Source organism: Mastomys coucha, unplaced genomic scaffold, assembly GCF_008632895.1.
Source record: "Mastomys coucha isolate ucsf_1 unplaced genomic scaffold, UCSF_Mcou_1 pScaffold17, whole genome shotgun sequence".
Classification (NCBI taxonomy): Eukaryota; Metazoa; Chordata; class Mammalia; order Rodentia; family Muridae; genus Mastomys; species Mastomys coucha.
Genome location: NW_022196899.1, coordinates 30333492 through 30344468, shown reverse-complemented (window position 1 = coordinate 30344468; position 10977 = coordinate 30333492). Strand labels below are relative to the sequence as shown.

The following is a 10977-nucleotide window of genomic DNA, read 5'->3' as shown; positions in this document are numbered from 1 at the left end:
AGAGAGAGAGAGAGAGAGAGATGCTAAGGATTGATCTCAGGGCTCCATACATGCTAAGCACATGCTCTACCATTGAGGTACATCCCAGCTCACTTGATTTGTATGTAATAAAAGCATATATATCTGGAGCATGGTAACACATGCCTGTGATCCCAGAGTCAGGTGGTAGAAGCAGGAATATTGGGAGTTTAAGGACACACACTTAGCTACACAGTAATGTTGAGACCCTGTCTTGATCATTCAATCATAATCTATAATCATATAAATTATGCTTTAAAAATTATAAAGCTATCATGATAAAGGTCACCCCTACACTATACCCCATAGGTATATATAATTACTATATGTCTATTTTAAAAGATTATTAATAAAGGGAAGTATCCTAAAAGATTCTATTACTTGTTTCAAAAGATGAAGTTGGAGTACCATTAATTTCCAGAATTTATTCTTAGAGTCTAGGTAATGTTCTGCCTCTAAATTTAATCTTCATCTCAGTGCTTCTCTACATCAGAGTTAAATAACTCCTAGAACATCTCTGCTCTCCACTGCAATCTGTGTATGCTTAGGGTGCTGCCAAGCTGAATTTGGGGAGCAGCTGTGTTTTAAACTCTAAGAGAGGTTAGATCATTAGATTGATGAGATGGGATCTCTTGGAGATACGGGAGTCTGCAGGCTGCAGGGGTTCATCTCCACTGGCTTCCCTGCACACCCTACCTCTACCAGACAGCCCCAGTCCCAAGTTCATGTGACTGTCTTGAGATCAGCTCCCTTTATACCCTTCCTTTCTCTTCATAAAATTTAAGTTAAAATTTACTTCTGTATATTTGCATATTTGGTCAATTAATTTTTAGTAGCGCAACAGAGATAGCATGTAAATGAGTCAGCCCTCCACCAGAAGGGAACCATTAGACCACTTGTGTCTAGCAAGGGAACAGTGTGATTGTTTTGGGGGAGGAGGGTGTTTGGTTTTGGTTTTTGTTTTGGTTTTGCTTTTATTTTTGGAGATAGCGGTCTTTCTGTGTAGCCCTTGCTGTCCTGGAACTTGCTATGTAGACCAGACTGGTCTGAAACTCACAAAGATCCACCTATCTCTGCCACCTAAGTGTTGGGATTAAAGGTGTGTACCACCATGCACTGCAAAAGTGTGATGTCAGTGTTTCGTCATCTGAAAATGCATCTTAAATGTCGATTTAGCATTATTTGCAAGGTTGTAGTTGGCTGACCCCGAGCTGAGAGCCTGGGCCATAGCCCAGTGGCAGGGTACTTGCCTAACCTACACAGGGGTGTGGGTTTGAACTTACCCAGCAGAAAGCCCTGCTTAAAGCTCAGTCTCACTCCCAGGCACAGCTGGAACACCTCTAACAGCTGGAACACCTCTAACAGCTGGAACACCTCTAGTGCCCTTTCAAAGGCCAGTATGCCTTTAAAGGCTGGCTTTGCTCAAACATCTTAAAGGAGAGTTTGAACTATCTCCTGGGAGACTTGGTGAAGCAAACGTATTCAGATTGAGTGAATTTCACTTTGTTTTTTATTTTTGTTTTTTGACTAAATTTAAAGAGCAAATCACCATTTACACATGTTGTTTTTCATACAAACACTCTAGGTGAACTGAAAGAAATCAAGCAGGATATCTCCAGCCTTCGTTACGAACTTTTGGAAGATAAGAGCCAAGCAACGGAGGAATTAGCCATCTTGATTCATAAACTCAGTGAGAAACTGAACCCCAGTGTGCAGAGATGTGAATGAGGCATCCACCTGCAGTCAAGCTTTGACTATAGCACAAACATGGGCAATAATATTCCTAAGTATGAAATACTTGAAAAACTATGGTGTAAAGCTCTAGTGTTCACTACCTTTATCATGCAAAACTTTAAAATTAAGCTAGGTGGACATGATTCTCACTACCTGAAATGGTTCCAGCAGTTGGCCTCAGCACTGTAAGCAGTGACATGCTATTGTACTTAGAAGCCCAGTATTAATGTCACTGACAGTTTTTGTCATTTTTGTCTTTATGTCACCTTTTGGCCTCCTAGAGTTCCTTGGGGGACAGGGACCACAGCAATCTCATCTTTATGTCTCCAACATTTAGCACAGTGCCTGATACCCAGTAGGTGCTTGGTAAATGTGGAAACCAACTGGCCTGAACAGCCAGTCACATCCAAGAACAGTCGAAAGACCATCGCTATGTAGCATACCTTCTCATTCAAACACTGAAGCAATTTTTCTAAAAAATAGAAACTGAAGATGTTTTACAACCAGCTATGACTTGTGGAGATCTTTCTTAGACTTTTAGACATCATTGACAATTCTGGGAAGTTGGAAATGCAAATAAAGAACTTAACAGTGAAATGAGCTAATTGAAAATATGGTTACACTACATATTTAAGTTTCATAGGGTTGTTCAGAAATGATCATTAAAGATTTTTTTCTAAAATATATGCTTGTGTCCTTTCTCTTTGTATTTGTGGTTTCATGGTGTGAATTTAGTCAATAAAGAATTTTTTTAAGTTGAATTATGGTAGGCTAATTATTTTGTTGCAATCTTCTAACATGTACTTCTGATGTTTTAATGCTAAATAAGATCAGCAAGTGACCCCTTCTCTTGCCTTCTGGTTCTTTCTGAGTTTTGGACCCATAGGAGTGTTGACAAAGACAGTGTCTTAGGGTTTTCCTGCTGTGAACAGACACCATGAACAAAACAACTCTTATAAGGACAACATTTAATTGGGGCTGGCTTACAGGTTCAGAGGTTCAGTCCATTATCATCAAGGCAGGAGCATGACAGCATCCAGGCAGGCATGGTGCAGGAGGAGCTAAGAGTTCTACATCTTCATCTGAAAGCTGCTAAGAGGAGACTGGCTTCTGAGTCAGCTAGGAATAGGGTCTTAAAGCCCATGCCCACAGTGACACACCTACTCCAACAAGGCCACACCTCCTAATAGTGCCACACCTCTGGCCAAGCACATACACACCATCACAGACACTGATCTACTGCTATGAAGAGACATCATTACAAGGTAACTTTTATCAATGAAAGCATTTAATTAGGGGCCTGCTAACAGGTTCAAAGACAGTCCACTCTCACTATGAGCAATGCAGTACAAGGTAGACTGTGCTGGAGAAGTAGCTGAGAGTTCAACATCCTGAACCACAGGCAGTATGAAGTACACTGGGCCTGATGTGGGCTTTCTGAAACCTCCAAGCTCACCCCCAGTGACATACTTCCTCCAGCAAGGCTGCACTTTCTAACTAATCCTTTAAAATAGTGCCACTCCCTGGTGACTGAGCATTCAAATCTATATCTTCAGTTCATTCCTGTCAAATCTCACTGGGACATAAATTGTGGTCACATTACAAACTAACTAAACAAATGAAGACACTGTTGCTATCACACAGAGAGACTTACAAGACAGGAAGACCAAAAAGGAACACCAAATGCAGCCTCTGAAAGCTCTTCTAGACTACTTAATTTCACCTCAGGGGAATTAAGAAGACCGGATACATATTTTGGTAGCAAAGAATCAATCTTATCAGCTTTTGTTTTAATCTAATAGTATGCGTCTTAAACACTTTTCAAATTTTATGCATTTTATGCCATGTCTCTGAACAGCACAAAAATTGATTTTTTTTCCCCCATCATTGTCTAAGGTTCCAAATGCGGATGGTTTTGCTTGTAACTAGGGAGCAGAACATATAGAGAATAATTTTCCTAATCAAGGTTAGAAAAGAGCAGGGATAGCCTAAGAGTCTCAGGATCCAAAAGTGGCAGAGGTATGAAGATAAAGTCGTGACTACCATACCATTTATATACATGCTTCTTTTTTTCTTTTTGTCCTGTCTCCCGAGCAGCTATAGAGCTCTTGAGATAAAATTTCCATTTGTTTGCCTCCCTCGTGTGAAAACTGGCATCCTGTTGCTTTATATTTACCTCACTGATTGTTAGCACTTAATTTAGGGTTTCATTGTGACGTTTGCATAATTACATCATTATACTTTGCTCTCATTTGTTCTCTTGCTCACTGCTTTCTATCCCCAACCCCCAAAACCACATTGGGTAGTTCCTTCCAGCACATTGTCTAAGTATTTCATTTTCCCATCTTCATAGTTTTGAGTTATTAGTAGAGAACACAGGTGATGACCAATGGTTTGGTGGGCACTGTTTTTGCCCTGCCTTGATCCCCTGTGCTGCAATGCACCCCCAACTCCCTGATACTGAGGAGCAGTTCCCAGCTAGTCACTCTGCCAAAAGGAAGTAACTTTCCCTATGGCTAATGACTGTCTGGCTGTGGGCACAAAAGGCTGCCCCTCATATCAATGAAAGGCTAACCTTTTGGTACAATCCTTGACTTAGGAGCACTCCCAGAGCAGAAGCCAGACTCAAACTGATAGAAATCCTTCACTTCCCACCCTTCCCTTTCTTTCTCCATTTTGCCTGGGAACGTCCTACAAGGAATCACTACACCCAAGTCCAGTTAGGTTTTGCTTTTGGAAATATACCGGAAGGCATAGGTCACTGTGAGGGTGAGTTAAGGGATTACTGTCAGAATTAATATTTCTCCGAGGGCTAAGGAGGATTGAGTCAGCAAGCCCTAGCTCTCCCATCTGGTGTACAGGCAGAAGACTCCTCAAAGCGGGCCTCAATGAAGTGACAAAGTTCAGAGAGGACACATATTAACAAGACCCAAATCACCCTGTCCAGATAATGACAGTTAGATGCTTCAAGTTAGAGGCTTGTCATAGACTTATGACTTCTCTTTTGTGATCTCTTGCTTTTTTTGTGTTTGCTTCTGTTCCTTGCTCCTTTCTCAGTCAAAAACAAGATAAATGTAACACTCAGATTATGGTTTAAATAGTATACATAACAAATTTGATAGTTTGTAAAGAAATGTTGTGTAAGCTTTATTTTGAAAAACTTTTATTCAGATTTTAGAATGCTTTACTAGGCTCTCTTGTTGAGAGGTGTTTGTTGTTGCTGTGTGTGTGTTTGTGTGTGTGTGTGTGTGTGTGTGTGTGTGCGCACAAGTGTTCTTTATATTGTTGATGCTCTCACCTCAAAGAAAACACAGCCCAGGAACATGGATCCAGGTTGCTTGGTCTGAAGTGTTCCAATGTGGAAAAGATTAAATGGACTTTTATGGATCCAGAACTAAAGAAAGTCATATTATAAATTAAGGCATTTACCAAGTGCATTGGTGGGGAGCCAGGTATGCAGTTTCTAGATACTGCCTGACAACATCCATAACTTTGGGGTAGTGGGAGACAATGCTGTTATGCTAACACATTGAAAACTATTTTAACTAACAGTTGAAAGGAAACTAGGTCAGATGCACTGTGGGAAGAAATGGTTGATGGGGGATTAAAATCACCCCAAGTGATTTTGCTTATGGATCTGCAGTTCTCCACAGTTGTTGGTAGGATTCCTTACTGAAGTGCAGGCGTGGCTTTTTATCTCTCTAAGAATTTCAGTTCGCAATATATTCTCCATATTAACCCTTTGTCAGATTAATCGTTTACAAACATCTCCTGGTGTTCTGTACTGTTTCTTTACTCTTCTGCTTGTTCCCTCTGCTGTCAGAAGCCTCTCAGCCCTATGCAATCTCATTTGTCTACTCTGCATTTGTTTCCTGAGCTTTGTGGATTTTCCAGAACATCATCACCTGTATCAAAGTCTTTCCACTTGTTTGTTTTGAGATGGAATCTCAATGTGTACTTGGCTGTCCTGGAACTCACTGTGTAGCCAAGGATGGTCTTGAACTACAGGTTTGTTTGCTTCTACCTCTGAGTGCTGGGATTAAAGACAGGGGCCACCATGTCCCACTTCTCTCTGTTGGTTTATAGTTTCAAGTATTACATTTATATCTTTGTCTTCAGTTGGTCTCTGTGTAGGTTAGAGATAACGATCAGGTTTTGTCCTCATTTCTAGATTCCCAGGTCTCCAAGCACCATTTTTTGAAGAGTTAGTTTTCTCTGTTGCTGTTTTGGACACTTTTGTTGAGGATCAGTGGCTATAGATGTTTTGGGTTATTTCTGAGCTCTTTGTTTTTTTCATTCTGTCTATTTGTAGGATTCAGGTCGGTATCAAGCTGGCTCTGTCATTATATGGCTGTGGTGTATCTTGAGATCAGACACTATAATGCTGCTAGCTCTGTCCTTTTTGGTCCGTTCCTTTTTTGTATTTGGGGTTTTTTGTGTCTCCATAAACATTTAGGATTTTTTTTTCTAGTTCTTTGAAGAATGCCATTGATATTTTGATGAGATTGTACAGAGTCTATGTAATACTATAAGTTAACATAGACATCTTAACAGTATTAATTCTTCCAATTCAATAATATGGGTGGGGTTCCTTTTTCTTGTGTGTTTCTGTGAGTGAAAAATGAGTTTTTTCATTAGTTTTTTTGTTTATTTGTTGAGACAGGGCCTCTCTGTCTGACTATCCTGTAATTCACAGAGATCCACCTGCCTCTGTTTCCTTGGTGCTGGGATTAAAGGAGTGTGCCACCACACCTGGTTATTCCCATCCTTAATACCATGTATCCCTAAATAAGTTATAGTCATATGACCTTACACCCAGTGATGCAGTGCTGACAATCAAGCCTAGGGTTTTCTGAATGGGAGGCAAGCACCCTATCAACTGAGCCACATCTCCAGAACCCCTGGACTATTTATTTAGTAAATAAATTTGTCTCAGAAAGTCTGGTGCACAAAATGATGATTTTTATATGCTAATTTTTACACCTCAGTTTTACAGACTTAATTTATTAGTTAACTAATAAATTAGCTCTAACTAATTTAGTAGTAGGATCTTAGTAGGATCTTTAGGTCTTTCTATATATAGTTCATATTATCTGCAAACAGAAACAAAGTAACTTCTTTTTCTCTTTGTGTACTTTTATTTCTTTCTCTTCCTAAGCAGTGTACTAAGAGTGGCAAAGGGGAGTTTCTCATCTTTTTCCAGATCTTAGGAGAAATACTTCCAGATTGTCCCCTTCACTTTGGCATTGGCTGTGGACTTGTATTATATAGCCTTTATGATAACACATGGTTTTCTTATCTATTTTATACACATTGGTGTTTTGTACGCATGTACGTATGTCTGAGTGAGAGTGTCAGATCCCCTGGAATTGGAATTACAGACAGTTATAAGCTGCCATGTGGGTACTGGGAATTGAACCCAGGTCCTCTGGAAGAGCAGTTAGTATTCTTAACCACAGAGCTTTCTCTCCAGCCCTAGCACACGTTCTTTATACTGTTAGATTTGTTCAAAGTTTTTGTCACAAAAGAGTGTTGAAATTTTATTTTTTGTTTTTTCAAGACAGGTTTTCACCATGTTACCTAGGGTTTTTAATTAATGACAACCTTACCCAGACCTAGGGGTAGCTGGCATTACAGACATGCTTTACCAATCCTAGCTGGAATGATGTCTTTGTTGTGCTGTTGGAATTGTTGGTAGTTTGTTTGTTTTGAAATTTTTACTTCTTTGTTTCATCAGTAATCTCTGTCTAGACTTTTCATTGTCTGTTTCCTTTCTTTCTCCTTTTTTTCTTCCTATTTTTAAGTTTTAAAGAAAATAAATTTATTTTTGCACAGAATTCTGGTCCATACCAGTTGGAAGGATTGCATCTGGTAAAGCTCTTTTTGTTAGCAGTCTGAAGGTAGCACAAGACAAGTGGCAAGAGGCTGTGTGTATGCGTGCATGCATGCGTGTGTGTGTGTGTGTGTGTGTGTGTGTGTATGTATATGTGTGTTTCTCTTGTGTTCTGTTTTGGTTTGGTATGGGGAAATGCTGGCCTACAAGAGTTTGAAAAAGCCCATCCTTTTCAATTTTAGGAAATAGTGTGGGAAGAATTGGTGATTTTGTTTGAAGTTGCCCATCCTGAACTTCTTTTTTTATGTGACTTCTCATTACTTGCTATTGGTTTACTCAGATTTTCTGTGTAGTTAATGTTTAGTTTCTCCATTTATTCTATTGTTTCAAATTGATTATTTATTTATTTATTGTTTGCTTGTTTTTTTTGTTTTGTTTTTTGTTTTGTTTTGTTTTGTTTTTTCCGAGACAGGGTTTCTCTGTGTAGCTCTGGCTGTCCTAGAACTCACTCTGTAGACCAGGCTGGACTCGAACTCAGAAATCTGCCTGCCTCTGCCTCCCAAGTGTGGGGATTAAAGGCGTGCGCCACCACTGCTTCTTTGGTATTAGTATTATGTTTTGATTGTATTTGTTTGACCCAGAGTCTTGTACTGTGGCCCTGGGGAAGAGGGACGCAGTTGGAGAATGGGAGGAAGGAGGTTGACAAGATGGCCCAGCAGTTAAAAGAACTGACAACCAAGCCCAACGATGCTCAGGGTGGAAAAAATGACTTCTGAAAGTTGTTCTCTGACTTCGACATAACCTCACCACACACACACACACCACCACCACCACCACCACCACCACCACCACCACCACCACCACCACCACCACACACTACATGACTACATAAATACATTTTGTGCGTTTTGTATTTTAAATTTTGTGTGCTGGGCTGGAAAGTGGCTCAGTGTTTAAGAGAACTTGCTGTTCTTGCACAGGACCCAAAATTCGGTTTCTCAGCAAACACATGGGAGTCGCAAGGCTCTGGCCTCCTTAGCAGGCAACAAATCTGTGATGCACACAAATACATCAGGCAATATTCATATACACACAAAACAAAAATGAATCTTTGAGGGGAAAATTTGTATGACAAAGCCTAAAACGAAGGACCAAGGAGTGGAACAAGGCGCAAAATATTCACTTCTCGAGAGCTTCATTCGGAGCTGAAGGAACGTGCATGTGGAGCGAAGCTCCATGCAGATCTCTGGACCAGAGGCCCAGAGCTGGGAGGCGGAGAACGCGCCCCGGTTGCCTTGGAAACCGGCCGGGGCGGCTCTCCGGGAGAGGGCGGGGCCTCACAGTGAGCTAAGAGTGGTCACGTGTCGAGCCGGGTTGCTGGGCGCCGCGGCCTTTACGCTGGCCTGCTAGTCTGTCTAGTGGTGGGCTCTCCGGAAAGGCTTACACATTGGCAAGCGGGCCCGACTCTTCCGTGCGGCCGCCATGGATCTGACGTTAAGCCGGGCGGACTATCTCCAGGTAAACCGGTCGGCGGGCGCCCTCGTGGGTGGATGCGGGAAGGCCCAGGTCCTGAGGGTGTCCCAGCCGCTCCCAGTGCTCTCCTGGTGACTGCCTCCCAGGGACTACCCTGCCACTCCCACTGGGCCTGACCACACCAGCCATAATTCAGTAAACTATCACAGCCCCACTGAGCTTACTAAATCATCACAAGAATTTACCACTCGGTAGTTAGTGCAAGTGAAGGGTCAGGAGCCCAGAGAAGGTAAATGCTTCGCCCAGTGGTAACAAATTATTTAGTTGCTGTTTGAATCAAAGCGCCGGACTCCAGAGCCGGTATCCCTTTGGTGTATGACTTCTTCCATCCCTCTTAACCTTAAGAGGGATGGAAGAATCTTAAGAAGTTCGTCCTGGTATAAACATCGGCTTGGTTTCCCCAGGGGGTTGGTTGGGCCAAATAGTTCCCTTTAATATCTTGTGGAAGCTACACCCTGTTAATATCTCTTGGATCTGTCCAATTAGTCACCATCTCTGTGATTCTCAGTTTGGGTTCTCAAGGTTCAAATCACTTGACAATGTCAAACTAAGTGGACTGCTTAAAACTTTAGCAGCATGCCAAAACTTCAGAATAAAGTCATACCTGCAGTCTATGCGGTTTTCCCATGATTGGTTGTTTTTAAGTTCTGGTGACAGTCACCTCTGCTGAAGAAGTCATGCTGCTTTCCTTCCTGTGCATTTTAAAAATAAAGTCATGGTCAGTTACACTGGAGTTCTATGATGTCTACAGGTATGTTATTTCAGCAAAAGTCCCCTATTTTCAATCACTAATAATTGGGAAGGGCTTCTGAAGGCATCTTCTGAAACTCTTTGCCAGTTATATTACACAATTTTTTTTAATGTTTGGGGTTGTTTACTGTATTTTGACTCTCTCTGACATATTTCATTAAAGTACAAGTTAACTGATAAGAATATATTTCAGTGAAAAAAACTAAAACTGAAAAAAACTAAAACCCCCATAATCTGGTCTGTTCTTCTTAAATTTCCTATGTAAGAACTTCAGATTACAGTATGTCGGAAAACGTTCACTAGTTGGCTGTTCTGTCTCCTTAGGTAGGAGTGACCTCCCAGAAGACCATGAAGTTGCTTCCTACCTCAAGACAAAAAGCTATACAAAAGGTGCTGTAGATGCTGACTTCCCTGCCTCCTCCTGCCTCTGACAGGGCAGGCTCATGGCGCCATCCTTACTGGTACTTTGGTGTGTAATGGGTGCTGATGTTAAGATGGAAATGAACAAAGTTGGAATAGGAGCCAATGTCTACAGAAAATCGTGTTTTTTTTGTACATTGATATTATATACAAGTAGTAAGTTGTGTGATAAAACTTGGTAAGAATTATACATTGTGAGCCTCAGTTGTAGAGACTTATTTACCATGTTTAAGACTCTGAGGTTAGGCTGGGTGGTGGTGGCGGTGCATGCCTTTAATCCTAGCACTTGGGAGGCAGAGACAGGCAGATTTCTGAGTTCCAGGCCAGCCTGGAACTACAGAGTGAGTTCTAGGACAGCCAGGGTGATCCAGAAAAGCCCTGTTTCGAAAAAAAACAAAAAACAAACAAACAAACAAACAAAAAAGACTCTGAGGTTAGTCCCTCCTAGCACTGAAAATTGTATAGTATATGGGAAAAGAGTGTAAAGTACAGCAGAACATTGATAGAATAATTTCTTTAAACTTTCTATTTTGTTGTTGTTTTGTTTTTACTTATTCTATTTTTGATATAGCTGAGGCTGACCTCGAACTCTTCCTACCTCAGCATTAGAAGTTCAGGGATGGGCTGGAGAGATGGCTCAGCAGTTAAGAGCACTGACTGTTCTTCCAGAGGTCCTGAGTTCAAATCCC

General features: G+C 41.2%; 2 protein-coding genes across 5 annotated transcripts in view; both read left to right on the top strand.

Annotated features, from left to right (window-relative positions):
- The window catches only part of Trpc3 (transient receptor potential cation channel subfamily C member 3), a 62307-nt gene extending 59794 nt beyond the window's left edge, over positions 1–2513 (top strand). The window contains exon 12 of one of the 3 annotated variants that reach the window (XM_031376634.1): positions 1604–2513. In XM_031376634.1, coding sequence (XP_031232494.1) covers positions 1604–1746 — 143 coding nt within the window. In that variant the 3' untranslated portion in view covers positions 1747–2513. The remainder of the gene's footprint in view (positions 1–1603) is intronic. The other 2 variants (XM_031376637.1, XM_031376635.1) reach the window with 2 other exon arrangements.
- Positions 2514–8916: 6403 nt separating this feature from the next.
- Positions 8917–10977, top strand: part of Bbs7 (Bardet-Biedl syndrome 7) — a 50464-nt gene continuing 48403 nt past the window's right edge. For both annotated transcript variants that reach the window (XM_031376633.1, XM_031376632.1), the window contains exons 1-2: positions 8917–9103; positions 10193–10258. In XM_031376633.1, coding sequence (XP_031232493.1) covers positions 9068–9103; positions 10193–10258 — 102 coding nt within the window. In that variant the 5' untranslated portion in view covers positions 8917–9067. The remainder of the gene's footprint in view (positions 9104–10192; positions 10259–10977) is intronic.